This window comes from Periophthalmus magnuspinnatus, chromosome 19 (assembly GCF_009829125.3).
Source record: "Periophthalmus magnuspinnatus isolate fPerMag1 chromosome 19, fPerMag1.2.pri, whole genome shotgun sequence".
Classification (NCBI taxonomy): Eukaryota; Metazoa; Chordata; class Actinopteri; order Gobiiformes; family Gobiidae; genus Periophthalmus; species Periophthalmus magnuspinnatus.
The window spans coordinates 12,333,111-12,351,957 of record NC_047144.1 but is presented as its reverse complement, the minus strand read 5'-3'; the positions used below and the strand labels follow the sequence as shown (position 1 = coordinate 12,351,957).

The window sequence follows — 18,847 nt, the reverse complement described above, 5'->3', positions numbered from 1 at the left end:
TTATACTGAGACTATGGTGGCACAAATTATCCATATTTCACCATCATTTTATTCAATACAACATATGAGATATAATGTGGCTCTACTGGTAAAAAAAAAACAAAACACAAAAATACTGCTTAATATACATAAAATATAGTTACTTCTATATGGTTCAAGACACTACAGGCATAAAGTATAAATACTTTTACTTTTTTTTTTTTACAATGGGGCAAAAATTAGACTATGGAGGGCCACCATAGTCTCCTCCATTATTGGGAAACACTGTATAATAAGTATCTGAGTATTAGTAATTCAGGATGTGAGACAAAAGGTTTTGGGAATCAATGCTAATGGCTAATAATGATATGCCATAGTTATTACTTGAATATATTTAAGTAAATCTTGAATCTAGCGAACTGCAATTCCTCTGCCTCTCTCTATCCCCTCTTATTTCCTTTCATAATGTCTTATTCTCTCCTTATTTCCCATGTAATTGTTAGTCCTAAAGTCAGGTAAGGCAAGAGGCATGATACAGGGACCCCCCTCACTCCCCCCTGTTGCCCTGCCCTGCCCCTCCCCCCTTAAACCGACTAAAGACCAAGTACAAGTATCTGTGATCCAGTGTACCCCCAGTGTATCCCATATTGTTTGACTAACATGATTCCACTAACAGCTCTATAGTTGTGGTCCTGTGTATAGTGTGTTTTTTATTCTTAATTTACAACCCCAATTCTGAAAAAAACTAAGGCACTTTGTGATAAGTAAGAGAATATTTGGTAACACTTTATAAAAGAAAGGTTTAATTCACAATGAACAGGTTTATCAGGATTTTTTCAGGCTTAGTGATAAACAGAGTTAGTCCATATTAAACAGTGGTTTGCAGTGGTCCAAACTTATTCCTCACTTACCTTATGTATTCAGACCATCTTAATTATTTATAAGCACTTTTCACAACTCTTAGAGACCAGTGCAGAGTTTTGCTGTAACAGTAAAGCTAACAGCAACTAGCGTGCTAATGTGTATTTCCTGATAATCAGGAAATACACATGAGCAGTAAAACGGTTTGCAATTAGATTAGCAAACAGCACACAACTGACTCAATTTGACGTCAAGAGCTGCTTATACAATATATCTTCACTGAGGCAAGACCAATTTTGTACACATTGGATACAGGGCCTTTAATTAAGAGGTTAGGTTTAAGAGTGAGGGTATTAACTAAGTGAGGGTACTAACTTTGCCTGAATCCGTCTTAATAAACCATTTGTTCATTATGAATTAATTCTTTGTTCATGCTTTATTACAGCTAATTATGGTGTAGTTATTATAAACTGTCACCAAACATTTTCTATTACAGTGTCCAAAGTTTTTTTTCTGAATTGTTTGGTATTTCAATTTGCACACAGTTATTATTTGCCTGTTATAGAAATCCTAATGGTGTTGACTATGATTTTAATTTATGCTTGAGTCTATGTGCATTGGTGGTCACCAGGTGGCGCTCTGCATTACGTTGCCTTCTTTCACTGAGCTTCCAGGGGCCTGAACTGATACATCTGCATCAGTTTTGCATCCAGCTCTTTTGATTTATTTTAAATTGACGTATACAGTCCCATTGTATTTCATTGTATGTTTCGAGCGTAGCATCATAGCATTCCTGTTGCGTGCTGCTAAAGCTAATTGTTTCACATGGACAAACGTGTGAAGTGCAAATAGCTTGGGTGTAATTGCGGTTTGAGATTTTGAAGGCAAACAGCGATCACATGTCAGTGCTCAGGAATGCTCTTTATTTACTCATAAAAGCCTACAGTCGCACACCCATTATTACTGCATCTACAGAGCTTACAGTCTATACTAGACCAGCAAAATATATAGGCTACATTAAAACACATAAAGACTCATGCTCATCCCTGGGCTCTGTCACACGCAGCTGAATTATAGCCTCTGCAGACCTTCATTTGTGTTACATAGGACAATACATTTTGAACAAAGGAACTTTTAAATCTCTATTCAGCTAGATTACATTTATTTATTTGTTTATTGCCATTGTTAGGTAGGCCTGTCTTGATAACACATTTAAATTCCATATATCACTAAAGTAAATGCAGACGATAAACAATAATACTGAAACTAATTTATGCCACTGACGTAATAACCCAAGAGCATTAGAACATTGTTAAAACCATGATACATAAATAGTAGAATGACTCACTTTATGAAACACTTGAGTAATCAGTTTGCATCTGTAATGCATCATAGAAATCATTCATTGAACCTTCTATGCCTCAAATCCCAAAAAATAAAATCTCCCAGTTTTGCAAAGAAAAAGTACACACGATAAATAGTGCCCCCCCCAGAAATATTGTACTATCTGTCATATATTGGAAGATAAGTTGATATAGTAATTGTCATAATAGGCCTATTGTCAGGTATAAAACAATTTGCTAAACAAGTTGCTAAACAACAGTTTAGCAACTCCCAAGCAACAATATGTAACAAAATGTAAACTCTTCTTGTAAATCCCATGTCCCTTTTTTTCCTTTTCACTCGTCCCCATCTCCAGTTGTCTCTTCGCAAATCGCCTGCTGCCTAGCATGTAGTCATTTGAAGTTTAGTTTTTCAGAGTACGTACCTAAAGTGTTTTTGAAACGTTTGCAGTGTATCTCAGTACGATCTCTAGGATTCTCCCTGTGGTCACTCTTGTGAAAGGTGACATACCAGGTTCCTGGAAGTTGCATGCATTTAATGTGTTTGTGTTTGTGTTTTTTCTGTTCACCCCCTGTGCTCTCCACCTCTCCTTCTCCCTCACCCCTCACCCCTCGTCTCCGTCTTTGTGATTGTTGTCTTGGTAACCGCACCAAGCCTGCGTTCCTTCAGTTCTGATAGGTCCCACACGCTGAACCGCAGCTCCTACACCCGTGACAGCATGATGATCGAAGAGATGCTGGCCAACAAGGAGGTACGTGTACTGGAAGACTTTTTACCTATTTTATTAAGTCTATGAGATATAAACGACTACCCAATGCAATGGTTGGTATAGATATCAGAGAATGAAGAAAATTATTTATTATTTAAGTGTTTTTCTGTCAAATAGTTACAATACAATATAGTTTTGTGTCTCATGAGTTGTTGTAACTAGCTAACCCAAGTCATAAAAAGACAGCTGGGTCCAATCATCTCCAAATATTGTAGTAAACACTCCTCCCTTTACACAAATAAAGTCATCCAACACTGATAAAACATTACTATTATATGTATCCAAAAGAACTGTTTTACCTTTTATAGATTGTACTGTAAAAGAGGTGGGTTATATGGAAAAAACAATTGGCACGATTTTATTTTTATAACAACTGAATTTGATTTTGAATTTGATAGTCTGTACTTGTCCTTGTTTGGTTTTCATTTGAGCCCAGTTTGAGTCCTGATGTAGACTTGGTTTGGTCTAGGTTTAGTTTCAGGTTTAGTCCCAGTGTAGAACCAGTTTTGATGTAGAGGTAACTAAAGCGATCAGGTTCAAACATCTGTCATTTCTTTGTTGATTTCTTGATATAGACTTAATGTATAGGAAGAGAGAGCGTGGAAACTGCATGTTTGAACCTAGAGATGCATTATTAACAATGTTAAAAAAATCTCAAAATTGCCAGTTTTCACAGCATCACGTCTCAGTTTCTGTTTTAAATATTGTCCACCCCTATATGCGTGGTCCTTTTGTACCCTGTAAGCCATTGATACGATGCCAAATGACCCAACTAGAACCGGCTTTGTATAAGACCCCTGCGTGTGTCCAAGTGTGCCGGACCAGACCTCGCCATGCCAAATGCCATCAATCCTCTTACACCTGAGAGGCTGTTGACAATGACTGAAAGGAGTAACAAGATTAGTCATTAGTGCTACTATATTGAAAGGATTACTGCTCTGGACTAGTTCCTGAGTCGCATATGACATAGCAAGTTAAATTTAGCTGAAACTCTATTTGAAGAAGTGCGTAAGACAGGATTTCATGTTTGTGGTTTGGTGTGTAGTGCATGTCGTAAATATTTATCATAGTTTTATCAGCTAATTGACAGTTTGTGGAAAAATGTTGATGAGAAAAGTACAAAAATACAGGAAGTAGCTGAGTTATAAACCGTCCAAGAAGAGTATTTTTCTGGCAGTTTAAACACTCATTTAACAAAATAAACGCGTTGGCATGTATTTTTTATTAGTCTAATAATAACTCTTGTGCAGTTTAGACCAGTTTTTTTACTTTATAGTTGCTAGGTAACAGTTATGGAGTTACCTCTTTGTAGGCTATGTGCTGCTGCCTGTGTCCTACAAAGACGTTTAAATGATAAACTTCACAAAAATCAATAAATAAATGATTGAAATAGAACAAAGGAGGAGAACCTGGGAACGCCTTAGGGTCCCAGCGCAGGAGCTGCAGGAAGTATCCAGGGTGAGTGAAGTCTGGGAGTCCATGCTTAGATTATTGCCCCCATGACCCGGCCTTGTATAAGAGGAAGAAATGGATGGATGGAGACTTATATCTTAAATACATTATACTACCTATGTTTTTTATGGAGTGAGCAGTCTAATCTGTCATATGCACTTTAAATGAGCACAATTGGCAGGCCTTACATGGACAATAACAGGCCCAAGGGACACCCACTGCACTACACCAGGAGTATGATGTGTGACAGATAATGTCTTGTCTCCTCTCACGCTGCTGCAGGCGATGTGTAAGGAAAAGTCCTTCATTGTAGAGCAGCGTAACAAGGTACTCCATAGAGATCCACTGCCATGTGCATCTGTCATTTGTGCATGGACATCTTCATCTGTTGTTCTACCCTAGCATTTTATTATTTTTTTCAGTAAATATCCAGTTAACACTTTACTCAACTCTGTAACAACATACTACACTTTAATTACCCTCAATCATGCATGAACAAAGACCTAATTCATCATGAACAAATTGTTTATTAAGAATGAACAACTTAATTAACAAGTTAATGTTAATTAAAGTTAGTAGTCAAAGTTACCAAGCTTGAATCATTTTTAAGAAAGCGTTTGTTCGTTATGGATTAAGTCTTTGTTCATTCCTTTTTAAGCGTAATTATCATAAAGTGTTACCCCTGTAAGTACTATGTAATGACATATGTAATGACATGTTATTCCAAGTTGTTACACAGTGTATTACATATACTAAATGAGGTTAATTATTCTATCAAATGCTCTGTAAAATGTGATGACATATGTTTATAGATTTTTTTTTTTTGTTACAATGTTTTTCTTCTATCCATGGGTTTCAGATTCATAAAAAATTAGCACTGTTACCGTAGCAAAATATATCTTTAGATTAGTCCTCAAAATGTCACCTTAGCAGGAAGCTGAAACTCATGAGTATGGAGCGTTGGTTATAGTGTCCATTCATTTTTATTTATGCACTTATTTACATTATTTATTCATCATTTCTGTTCATTGTGATTGAAAAAACGACGTGTATGACCATTTTACATTTTTTTTTCTCGCTCTCAGCATTTGTCTGTGGCTAAGGACTGCGACAACGACTCATTGCGGAGATACAGTTGGACCGCAGATGCCCTTGATAACGTTAACCTGGTTTCTTCACCGATCCACTCTGGGTAAGTAACACAAGGAAAGTGACAGAGTACAAAAATGTTTGAAATTGTACGTTTTGTTCATTGTGTCAGAGTGGTTAGCATTCCTATTTAATGCACTGGATCTTTGAAAAAAGCAGCACTTCTGACATTTTGGTCATCGTTTAATAAATATGGTGTAAATAACCATATATAGTCTAAAGTCTATTTCAATCCATGTATGCCTATATAGACCTAATCGTTGTAGGCTACTTGTTTTGTATTTTGTCAAATCTCTGCCTAGTGAAGTAGTGAATAAACAAGGAGCAATATTATATACAAACACATATAGTAACTTCAAACTCTCTTATTTTTATTAAACATTATAAAATATGCACAGTGATTTTTGGTGGATATAATACTGTGGAAATTTCATATCGTCCTATCCTTAGTTGGAAAATTGTTGAAACAAAATTCACCCTAGTTAATGAATTAATGTTAGAGTGGATGGTTGTATGGCTGTATAAATCCCCATTGTGTCTATGCAACTTGCCATATTTTCCCAGGATGCGCCTCTTGGAATGTCCTCTTACCAAGAGTCAAAGGATGATGAAGTTTGCATATTGCCTCATTGTCTTCGCTGTTACTTTTATCCTCAGCTCCAAATGTTTGAAAAATTGCACTTCCCCATTTTTCCTCATGAAAAAATGGAGGACCTGTAATTTCATATACTTCTTGTTTACCATGTGCTGAGTGGCTCCTCTTTGTTGACCTGTCCCTCCTGCATTACTTTGTCGTCCATCTTGCAGTGTGTCCTCTCCGCTCCCGCAGTACGACAGCAGGTGACTGTGATGGTTTCCCTGTGCTTTCCCTCTTCAATACTTTTCACTTTTGGTTTTCAGTTTGGTTTCATAGTGACACAACAACACATGTTTTTGATTTGCACATGTTTTCATGACATCTGTGTTTGCTTTTGCTACACTTCAACCGAATTGTGACAGCGATTTGAAAGTTTGAGCAGTGGACTTTTAAAAATTGATACTTTGCAGTGATATAATGCTGGGGGTGTTCTGCTTGTATGTCTATGGCAGAATGTTCTGCAGTTACCATGGTGACACAATGCACACATTAGCAAACACTGACAAAAAAGTTTTTATAATACCCTGAAAACTCAAGAAAAATACAAAAGCAATTTAAACAACACATTTTCAGGAGCTTGTGGTCAAAACAAGAGTTCATGATCCAGTTTGGATTTTTGATTTTCATTAAAAATGTGAGAGTGACTAACTGGAAAACTGTTGGCTAATGTTAGCTAGTTTATGACTGCAATGTTATTTATGAGAGACTTGTATAACAGCACAAATCAGCTCCCTCGTTGCAGTTCCAAATAAACCAGATTACGTTAAAAAAAAACAAAAAAAAAAAAACTTCACAAAGTCTAACAAAGCTTCAGACAGAGCAGTGCCTACAGTTAGCATTGCACCCCCAGGAAATGTTGATCAGTGGCAAAGTATCAAGTTTTTTTGTTTATGTACTTATTTAGTGACAGATGTTGCAGTGAAAGGTATTTTTAGTTATGAATTTTAAATTACGGTATTATTATTTCAGGATTTTGGCTCAAACGTGTGCAGCTCTGTCCCATGACAAAATGGTTGAATAATGGACTAATGTAAAGAGCTTTATCAAAATCAAATACATGATTGAAAAGCCAAATGTATTTATTTAGGCTTGGGCTAGACCAGTTTGTAAAAAGATTATTATATTTTGCTCAATGATAATTTTAATTTTGTTAGTTTTGTCTTATTAAAAACAAATAAAATGGCTTTTCAGTAATAACTTCCTGAATATAAACAATTCAGACATTATTTTGCCATTTAAAACAAAACACAGTCAAATTTCACCAAGCTGATCATTGACAATTTGAAATCCCTGATATTGGCTTTGGCTGTGTCATTGTACAGTACAGCATGTATTTAACACTTGAAAAACAATGCTACAAGCTACTACAGGACCACATGCCACAGAGTTCAAATCCTGGATGTTACTGTGATATAGATTACTGGAGTTTGTCACATTTGAAGTTTTGCTGCAGACACATTCATATAGGCATTTCTAATTGTTAAGTTGCAAACCAGATAACTGATACTTTATTTTCTTCTAAACTTGTAAATATATAATTACTTTTACTCCATGACGATAGATGATTTAACATGACAACAGAAGATTTAACATGACTTTATGGCAGTAATCTGTTTTGCAACTCCTCATTCTGTATACTCTCTTTCAGCAAACTAACAAGTCTGTTTTTGCATGGTGTGGTTGTGTGCGTGGAGATTTTTGTGTGTGTGTTTATTTTATTTTCCAAGAATTACCGGTATAACAAAAATGTTTTACCTAACAAGCAATATAGGTTAACTTTGAGAATCCTGAGTTGGCATGTTGCCCATTTAAGCATTGATAATTAAGTGTAAATATGATGGCCTTATATTGGATTAAAATGGGCAATACCAAATCAGAATTCTTCAACTTTTGTGGAATATTTTATTTTTGTTTTATCTATCACATGTTTTGTAGATCACAGCATGAGAAGGGACCCCACCTCAACTAAACCTTCATCAGTCCCCTTGAATAAGCACATTTATTCCTCACTTGTTTTCATTTCTCTGTATATTTCTATCCATTTTGATCAAATGCAGGTTCCTGGTCAGTTTCATGGTCGATGCGAGAGGCGGGTCCATGAGAGGAAGCCGTCATAATGGTATGCGCATCATCATCCCGCCCAGGAAGTGCACCGCGCCCACCAGGATCACGTGCCGATTGGTCAAGAGGCACAAGTTGGCGTCTCCTCCCCCCATGGTGGAGGGGGAGGGGCTGGCCAGTCGTTTAGTGGAGGTGGGACCAGCGGGAGCACAGTTTTTGGGGTGAGAACAGTTTAAAGTCACTTATGTTTTGCTATTTGCTTTGAAGCACTTTGATTAAGTTGACTTGACATCAACACGCAGCTTTTGGTCATCACCTTTTCCAACCATCTTGCTTTAAACTATATCTGAGTGTGTGTGTGAATGGGTTTGAAATAAGTACTTATATGTTGCTTTTGCATCAGGTATGTATTACAGTAAATAACTGGTAATACAGAGTTTTACTTATTAACTTGCAAATGGCTCATGCAGTCCACAGTTTAGCCTTGAAAAATATATAGAAGAATACTGAAGACATACATGTGCAGACGTGGTGGTTATTTAATAAATGAATCTTTTGTATTTTCTTTTGGGCCACCTAGCCACTAATTGTGTTTTTAAATTAGGATTCAGTTCACAGAGCACTTTTTACAGATTGCCAGGTGCTAAACGTTTTGGCAGAAGACCCAGATATAAACTAACAAAAGACTACCGCATTTTAGAAGTTATTTACAGAGTTCTAAACTACAGGGTTAGCATTTTTTTATTATTTTAAAGAATAAGCCCATGGACCCTATGGAGACAGTATATTTGGTTCTTTTTAGAGGAAATTTTACTTTTTGCAATGCAATAAAATGTAATCCCAGTTCCCTTTGCAATGTAAATGTTTACTGCAACCACTAAAATTTAAATTTCAAATAGACTGCAATGAATCTCGCAGCCATTTTCTTTTCGGTCATGAAAATTATTTTATTATTATTATTATTATTAACCAAGCGTCCTTGTCTATAATAAACTACATCATAGGTTTGAGTGTGTTCCTTTACTAACTTGTGAGTGTGTGCTTTGTGCCCTGTGTGTGTGGTGTGGACACAGTAAACTCCATCTTCCCCGAAAGCTGCCAGCCCTAAACGAAGGCGAGAGTCTGGTTAGTCCAATGCTTCAGCTCGGACCCAGAGGAACTAAATTTGTGGGGTACGAACCAAAACCAAGCACCCACCCCCCAGCTCCCGTCCTGTGTACCCACCCACCTCCTCAGGGTCACATGACTAAGGCCGATTCATGCTGAAGATTTTTATTTTACATTATTTTAATCATATTTGTTGACTTTTGTCAGGTTAAAGTATGTAGTCTTGGGAAGAAATCGTATCTAATAAAAAAAATGCATGACAAAGCTTGACATTTGGGCTGATCAATTTGCATTATTTGTGTATCATTTGAGCAATAATATATTCTCTTTGCTTTCAGCTCTCGTTTCCATATTTTTTCCATATTCCCGTATCTAGCTAATTTTAGACTGATGAGACATAAGACCATAATAATCTTAATGTTATTTTTTGCATTTCCAATATTGCAGTTTCCAGTACTTTGAAACAAGTATCATTAACATGGCACAAGCAGTAAACACTTATTTTCACAATAATAACTTAGCTTCTTCCTAAAACTACAAAATGTACCACAATCCTCACCTGTTTCTTTTAAATATATTTTATTTTAGATATTTTGAGGTGACATTTTGAAGGTCACTGAAGCTACTGTTTTATTGGCTGTGTGGAATTGACTTGCGCTTCTTTGGGCATGAGTTATTTTCCTCAAGTTTACATCATCCTGCTTCTCATGATTAAGTTACTTCACCTTTTAAATTTAAATTTTTATTTCCTTCAACAATGTGTAATGTATGAAATTTTATGTTCCTGATTTTTTTCCCCACAGAACTATAAATAGGAATGTTTTATGTTGGGGCAGCGATGAGGAATTGAGGTGGAGAATAAGCACAAAACACATCAAATACTGTTAATATTTTTGAAGGACTGTCACAAAAACTGTTAATAGCTTACACATTATGGCTTTAAATAATGTTGGTTCAACTCTAATGAACTATAGTTACAAAGGGCTGTGCAGCTTTCTCCTCCTTCCCCTCAAACCATCTCATCTGTCTCGTTTTGCTTGGCCAAAGTTGGCATATATTGTGCATGGAGGACACATTTGTCATGACTCCCCTCACAGTTTGTATATGATCTGTATTTACTTAAAGGCCCTGCACCAGATTTTCTCCCATGTATTTGAACAAAATTTGGCAGATATATTGTATAAGCAGCTCTTGAGGTCAAAATAAGTCAGCAGTGTACTAAGGGTTTTATTGTGCAAGTATCAGGAAGTGTGTGTGGTTAGCATGCTAGTTGTTTTTACATTTACTATAAACAGCAAAACTCTGATCTGTTCTTTGAAATTTGTGAAACCTGCTTATAAACTAATCGAATAATTACGATGTTCAGAAAGCACAAAATAAGTGAGGAATAAGTTTGAACCACTGCAAACCATTTAAAATTCACTAGTTCTTTTTTCACAACAGTAAAAATCAGGTACAGAGCCTTTAATATGGATTCTACAGTGCACTAGTCCAGGTACTTGCTAATTTATAAGGTTTGTGTGTGAATTGGCAGGCCAGTGATAGTGGAGATCCCCCATTTTGGCTCATTGCGGGGCCAGGAGAGGGAGCTGATCCTACTGAGGAGCGAGAATGGAGAAACCTGGAAGGAACATTTGTACGATTGTAAAACAAATGACCTTAACCAGATTCTCAATGGGATGGATGAAGGTAAGTGATAACATGTTTTAATATAGGGCTAAAAAGTACAATATATACAATAAATGTTGAGACACTCACTAATCCTTGATAATCATAATCAGCTCACTAGCTCAGCCAATTCATGATCAGGGTCAAAATAACTATTTTTGTTAGCTCAGGTAGGTCACATGATTATATAAGCCTAGCTGCATCAGAACTGAGATTGGCAAAAAGGGTGTTTTGGCTGTTTTGCTTCCCAAAAGTGGAATATATTTCAAGGACAAGCTAAATTGCATACTTTGATGCCACAAATTCACTTTAGTAATCTAGCGATGAATATTTATACTCACACCTGCTTCTGTTTTTAGTGTTTTAAATTGACTTACGTACTTATTTTTGTTTGTTCTTTGTTTGTATTTTATCTGTATTTGAACAAATTTTGTTTAAACTGTTGACAATAAGCTGACAGCTGTTGCTTTGCTCTACACATATTCTCATAGCAACAACCAATATAATTTCATTTTCTCAATTATTATTTGGATTTGGGATAAATATTTGACTTGTCTTTTCTTGTTTTTAGAATTGGACAGTGCAGAGGAGTTGGAGAAAAAGCGAATATGCCGCATCGTAACCAAGGACTTCCCACAATACTTTGCTGTTGTGTCACGGATCAGGCAGGAGACAAACCACATGGGACCAGAGGGCGGGACTTTGTGCAGTCGGAGCCTCCCATTGGTCCAGGCCTCTTTCCCAGAGGGGGCACTGACCAAGAAAATTAAAGTGGGATTGCAGGTAAGAGTTTCTATTTCAGTAGATTTGAATGTAGCTTTGAAAACCTACAAAAGCATTTCAGTCCATTTCAATTTATCTGCCACATGGATACACTGTGATTCAATTTAATCTCTTTACCATCACACTGTGGAGTGGCTTACAATTTCATGCTCCACAGCTTGCACAGTGTGACATCCAAAAACCTTTATAGACTAAATAATAAGAATCGTGCACCTGGCTTTAGTCTGTGATAAAAAACAAAACAAAGCAGCTGATTACTTTACTCTATCTGGTGCCCAGTTGAAACTTGATTGATCCATATAGGAAATTATTTGGTCACAATTAAGTAAATAAAGTATAAAGACAATCATTTTATCCCAAAAAGCAAATTGTATTGTAGGATTGTCAAATATATAGATATATTAAATAAACAAAAAAATAAAATAAAATTTGAGCAGGTATCGAACTCACAGGTATAAGCAGATATACCGGTAAAAATCACATCAACAGAACAAAATTGGACCCTTCTTGAACAGTTTTAGAAAAACCACATGGCAACATAAAAAGTACTGTTATTTTGTGTTGAAAATTACTATTGTCTATTGTCTGTAAAAATGTGTTTTTTATTATCATTGTGGGGATTGGTATTGAGTTTTTGCCTTAGTTCTGAGATAGAGTTTGAAATTTTTGTTTTGTGACAACACTAAAGTATAGTAGTAAAGGAATAATAAAATCCTTTACCCAAATGTACTTTATATACTGCCTGTGTAGTTAGAACATTTTCATCTTACATAATTCTATATTTTGTCCTAGGCCCAGCCCGTCCCTGAGGAGCTGGTGCAGAAGATCCTTGGTAACCGAGCAACCTTCAGCCCCATCGTCACCGTGGAGCCGAGAAGGAGGAAGTTCCACAAACCCATCACCATGACGATCCCGGTGCCGCCTTTGTCCGGAGAAGGACTCACCAATGGGTACAAGGGAGACTCCACGCCCTGCCTCCGCCTCCTCTGCAGCATCACGGGTATTTAAGATTAAGATCCTCTACTAGAAAAAAACTAAGATGGGTAAAAACATATATTACCGGTATAAGCAATTTGTACTTCCATGACTTGCCTGGTTTGGAGGTTTCTGGATTGGTAAAAAGACTGTATACTTATTTTATTTATTACTTATAGTTGTAGATTAGATACTGTAACTCGGGATCAAGCACTAAAAACTTTGCACAAAACCTGGTATTATCAAAGGTTGGACACAAAATTTAGAAGAAAAAAATCATATCTGAAAGAGCAGTGCAAGAAACACAACATAACGCTTTGGTGACTTGTATACTTACTATACTCATAGTGGCAAGAGTAACCAAAACATTTACTCAAGCAACAGTACTGTTACACTGTCAAATATATTACTCAAGTAGGAGTAAAAGTATGGGGTCTGAAAAATACTCTGAGTACAATTTCTGTAAAAGGTACTCAAGTAAACGTAACTAAATAAATGGAAATGAATACTTTTAAGTTAAGTTTATTATTTATTCAAAAAAATTTATTTAAAATCTCCATTTTTTTAAACATTAGGCTAACAAAAATTTCTCTGAGATATGACAGCACAATCCCAATCTCCATTAGCACAATAAAAACAAAAATGATATGTAATATGCTATAAACGTGTGTAAATATATTCTGTAAATTATCTTTATAAGTCATAATTATGTCTGTCTGCTTTCAGGTGGTACCTCTCCCGCACAATGGGAGGACATTACTGGTACAACTCCTCTCACCTTTGTCAATGACTGTGTGTCCTTCACCACCAACGTTTCAGCCAGGTAATGAAAACTACTCAACAAAATCCATTTGTTTTCTATAATTTATGACAAGTTTTAATATGTATAATATTTTGGTAAAGGTTCTGGTTAGCAGACTGTCACCAAATCCCAGAGACAGTCGGTCTGGCCTCTCAGCTGTATCGAGAGCTTATCTGCGTGCCGTATATGGCGAAGTTTGTGGTGTTCGCCAAAATGAACGATCCGGTGGAGTCTAGGCTGAGGTGCTTTTGTATGACTGATGACAAGGTGGACAAAACACTAGAGCAACAGGAAAACTTTGAAGAAGTGGCACGAAGCAAAGATATAGAGGTACGTTTTAAATGATTCACCTATATATTTTTAATAGAGCTGCAACGATTTCTCAACTAATCACGACTAGTTAACTTTAAAAATAATCATTGACCTTTTTATGACAAGTGGCATTATGAAAGCAAAATGTCCAAAAATAATAAACAATTTCTCATTTTCGTCACTTTATTTGTAAATATTCTCTATTTTGAAGCCTCCAGTCACCATATTTCAACATTTATTTGGTATTAAAAAAGGTTAAAAGTTTCAGTGTGTACAATAGAAATAATTGTTTTGACTCTTTGACTAAACAAAAAAATAATTGCTGACTTGTCAATTACAAAAATACTTGTTTCAGCTCTTATTTTTAATATTTAATTCCCTGTGGTTCATTGTAATTTTGATGTTATTTTTAGGTTCTTGAGGGTCGGCCGATCTACGTGGATTGCTATGGAAACTTGTCGCCTTTGACTAAAGCTGGTCAACAGTTAGCCCTTAACTTCTATGCGTTTAAGGAGAACCGATTGCCATTCTGTGTCAAGGTATTAAATACTGGATCAAACTGCAAAAACGTATATTTTCATTCTTCCCTCACCATGCTGTGTTAAACTATAATTTTTGTTTATGACTGAGCTTAAAACACATAGCGCCACACCAGGCTGTAACCCACTTCCAATGTCAAATCCAGTTGTTTGACCATATTTCATTTTTGTGAAGACTATAGAGAGTGGTGGAAAGTAACAAAGTAAAAGTAGAAAAATACTGTACTTAAGTAGATGTTTGTGAGAATGTATCTGTACTTTCTACTCCATTACATTTTTGAACTGGATGGAAAAGTAGGGTATTTTTTATTATAGTTTGAGACCTGCTGAAAAGGCTGAGGGATTTTTGTCACGCTAGTAATTTGAACAGACAAAACTATAACAACAAATAAACAAATAAAACAGCTATAATAAAAATAACAAAATTCAGCACAAATCTTCAGTTAATCAAAATCACAACATTTGAAAATTTATTAGACCTCAAAATCTGCGTGATTTACTTACTCCAGCTGATATATATCTGATATATACTATATAACAGGGCATATTCTGTATGTAGATAGTACCAACTATAACATAACATAATGTCATTATAATAGCTAATACTAGATAGATAATAGTAATTAGTAAAATATAATAATAGTCAATAGTGAAATTATATTTTTCTGATATTTTTTTTGTCATGAACTGCAACATTTTCTCTTATTTGTGGACTTTGCAATCATGTAGTAGCCTATAAACCAAATGATGTTTTATACATTTTGTGTCACTATGTTGGAATGATCTGTTTATTACACACCACAAACTAATCACACATTCACAAAAAGAACCTGTACCCCAGTTTAGATTGTTACCTCTCTATTCAGGTGCGAGACCCCAGCCAGGAGCCATGCGGACGTCTCACGTTCCTCAAAGAATGTAAGACCATAAAAGGACTTCCTCAGACCGCTGTTTGTAATCTCAACATCACACTTCCTGCGGTGAAGAAGGTATGACCCTATTCAGCACCATTCCTGTCTTCACCCCCATTACCATTCTCACAGATAGGGAAAATACCACCCCATTTCTACTAATTCAAGACAGAGAAAGACTTTGGCCAATTTGCCGCCACTGTGTCTTTTATCTGTTTAAAGCTTTTCTGTGTAAATAGTTATCTATGCAGTGGGTTCTTGTAATTGGCTGTTTAATTTATCTACTTTTTGATTTGGGTGACATGTTTATGGCTTGTGGGCCCTTTGCGGCTGCTACTGTGGCTTGACATTATTTGCTGTTTTTATTGCTTCTCGCGCTTTGTTTTTATTTATTTATTTTTGGTGCATATATAATTTTGTTATTGCTTCGCTCAGTTTTTGCTTAAGAGGCTTATCCTATTTCACGCCCTGATATTTTTCCCCCTGCTTTTCCATTATGGTACTACTACCCTTGTTCCTGCAATGCATCTTGGGAACCAGGATGTGGAGTCAGATCCCGAGGAAGAGGTAAACCACACCATTCCCACTGTGTGCTGTCCATTTTTCTGCGCTATGCGGCCCTTGCTTTGCATATTATAGCCTTATCCTTGCGCTTATGATGTTTCTATATAGCAGGTGTTTGCACGTCATATGGTATACTACATCTTATCAACTTTATAGGGTAGCATTTTTAAGTTTTTTAATTATATACATATATGAATAATAGGTTAGTTCTTGAATAATGCACATTAAAATAAGTTGACTGTTGTCTTCATTTCTGTGAACTAACCCACTTTGTAACATAGCAGCACTCAGTAGTTTCATAAATAAGAATATGCTGCTATGCTGAATCATATAAAGACACTCTTTACTAACACCATATAGTATTTTAAGGCAAATCTTGTTGATTTGGCATCACTTTATAATAATGTAGGGTGACCCAGAACTGAAAGGTGTTGTGTTGTTTGCTATTGTTGCAGACTGAAAAGACAGAGAGACGTCATACCTTTGCATCCCTAGCCTTACGTAAGCGCTACAGCTATCTGGCCGAGCCTGCACAGAGTGAGTTTGATATTTTACTAACAACCCCTTGGTAGAACAATACTGTAGATTATTAACCAACTCAGTTAATTATTAACTACATTTGATGATCAATATGCAGTTAGTTGTAATAATATGAATGTATGGATGCATATTCCTCACCCACATATACATGCTCTGTCCACACGCTTGTTTACAACATGGTACATGGTATTTTTGCATGGGTCAATCAGTGGTTTTCAGTTTTGTGCTGTGCTTGCCCCATATTGTGAGTGGAACTTCTTCTGGGTTGATTTTCATTGCAGAGTTTTCAAATGTTTGATTTGAGCAACACCAGAAATTTTCCTTTGACTTTCTGACACAATGTTGTAAAAGTTTAACAGGAAGTTAAAGCAAAATTTTATATTTGAAATGGCATTTGTCCCAGTTTGAATTTGAAGCTCCTTTTGGGAACTTCATTGGGACAAAAATGCATGTTAAGGTCTTACGTTTGGCTTCATTTTTCAGTTTTTGGCAAACTGCTTGACACCAAACCGCATGACAAAATGGACCTGAGACTACCCTGCACTTTAATGTGCGTTTTGTCAAAATTTCTGTTATATTTATAGTAGCGGCCTATTTTCTGCAGCCCATGGCTTTGTTTTAGGATCAAAGGACTATAGTAAATTTCTTTTAACCAAACAGATAAAAGGCACTCAAAAGTGGATATAATGTACATGAAGGAGTCCATGTTAACAACATTTAAATATAGGGTTTTTTGTGTTTTCCTGGTGCATTTGTCTTGCCATTCTTTCGTTGTCAAGTGTTTCATCCTTTTCATTTGAACTTTTCTTTCCTTGCTCTGTGTGCCTTTCACTTTATTTGTGTTGCTTCTGGTTTGTTTATATCCTCACACAAACATCTGTAAATATTCCTCTTTTGTCAGTGTTGAAAAACTAATTATACTGATACCTGATACCTGTGTCACTGACCAACTCTTCCTCCTCTGGTCTTTTCCTCTTTCATTTTCGTTTTGTTGTTCTTTTTTCTTGCCCCACATAATTTTACGTTCTTCCACACATTTTTGTACTCCCCTTTGTCATTTGTCCCACACCATTATTTTCCAAAACAATTCATTTGAAGAAACAGCAGTCGAGCGAAGCACACCAGCAAGAACACTGCCTGCTGGTTACCCTCACAAACCTGTCTTTCCAACCCGACCTTACCCACCATGGACGGCTGCTCCTATTACCGTCCCTGGCCAAGCAAGGACAGCAGGACTGGGGGGTCCAATCACCTCTTCCACTTCACCGCCCCACTCACCACCAGCTGGTTCTCCACTAAAATCCCCCTGGTCTCTGTCCCCAACTTCCCCCACTTTGAAAACAGCATTAGGAACTCAACCAACTACCTTACCATCTCCAGTAAAAGCAGCTGCCATAGAAATTGTGGCTTCTTCCCCTGTCCGGTGTAGAGGAGTGGCTTCCCCAATCAAAACTGTTGTACAGCAAGGCCAATATCCACTCCAGAGCTCTGCTAGTTATGCCCCCCCAGGAAGCCCCTCCAAATATGGGACAGACCCAGCATCAATCAAAAGCCTTGCATCAGCTTACACCTCAAGAACTTCCCCACTTCATTCGCTCAAAAATGGGTCTTCAATTTCTGCACCATCATCACCAAAAACATCCTTAAACATGTATAATCTGCCTTATAAATCAGAAACAGGATCCCCAATCAAGTCAGTCAAAAATATATCACCAATAAAAACCTCAGTAGATCCAACATTGTCATCACGAATTGGTAGGTCGCCACTTTCTTCACTCTCCACAATGGGACAGACCACAGTAGCATCCTCCGAACTAATGAATGGTTCGATGTCCCCGGTCAAGTACCCCTCCTCTTCCTCCACACCGTCCTCGCCTTCGTCCCGACTTGTATCCGAAAGAAGCACTAGTCTTCAGGAAAGGATCCAAGCCACTACGCAAGCTGCAACCTCCACTCTCAGTGCGGCCATAAACGAAGCCATAGACTCCTGTTCAGTGTCCGGATATGGGACTCTCAAATCAATATCTTCATCGCATAGATCCGCACCAATTAGCTCAGGCTATGGGTCCCTCAGATCTACAGTGCCTCCGTCCACTTCAACAGTTTGCACAAATAAAATTACATTACCTGTGTATTCATTAATAAATGTCATCCCAGATTCCCCACCCAAACCTGGACCAGGGTCTCTTAAAATGGCAATTCCTGATTCCGTCACCTCCTCTCCAGCTTCTTCCTTGTCGACTTGTGTGACTGCTACAAAATTAAAATCCCAATTGAGATCTCCACCGTTCATTACACCATCCATTATCCACCCAGCAGCTGCTTCCAATCAGGAGATACTAAGAGATGTAGCGGACATGAAAGAAGATTTGATGAGAATGACAGCAATATTAC

General features: G+C 36.9%; 1 protein-coding gene across 13 annotated transcripts in view; it reads left to right on the top strand.

Moving 5' to 3' along the window:
* Window positions 1–18,847, top strand: part of LOC117387351 (ankyrin-3-like) — a 134,600-nt gene that overhangs the window by 93,628 nt on the left and 22,125 nt on the right. For 8 of the 13 annotated variants that reach the window (XM_055229384.1, XM_055229382.1, XM_055229386.1 and 5 more), the window contains 13 exons: window positions 2,839–2,935; window positions 5,491–5,597; window positions 6,362–6,394; window positions 8,249–8,473; window positions 10,894–11,048; window positions 11,599–11,810; window positions 12,603–12,810; window positions 13,512–13,608; window positions 13,689–13,917; window positions 14,313–14,438; window positions 15,305–15,427; window positions 15,890–15,916; window positions 16,369–16,450. In XM_055229384.1, coding sequence (XP_055085359.1) covers window positions 2,839–2,935; window positions 5,491–5,597; window positions 6,362–6,394; window positions 8,249–8,473; window positions 10,894–11,048; window positions 11,599–11,810; window positions 12,603–12,810; window positions 13,512–13,608; window positions 13,689–13,917; window positions 14,313–14,438; window positions 15,305–15,427; window positions 15,890–15,916; window positions 16,369–16,450 — 1,721 coding nt within the window. The remainder of the gene's footprint in view (window positions 1–2,838; window positions 2,936–5,490; window positions 5,598–6,361; window positions 6,395–8,248; window positions 8,474–10,893; window positions 11,049–11,598; window positions 11,811–12,602; window positions 12,811–13,511; window positions 13,609–13,688; window positions 13,918–14,312; window positions 14,439–15,304; window positions 15,428–15,889; window positions 15,917–16,368; window positions 16,451–18,847) is intronic. The other 5 variants (XM_055229392.1, XM_055229389.1, XM_055229391.1 and 2 more) reach the window with 2 other exon arrangements.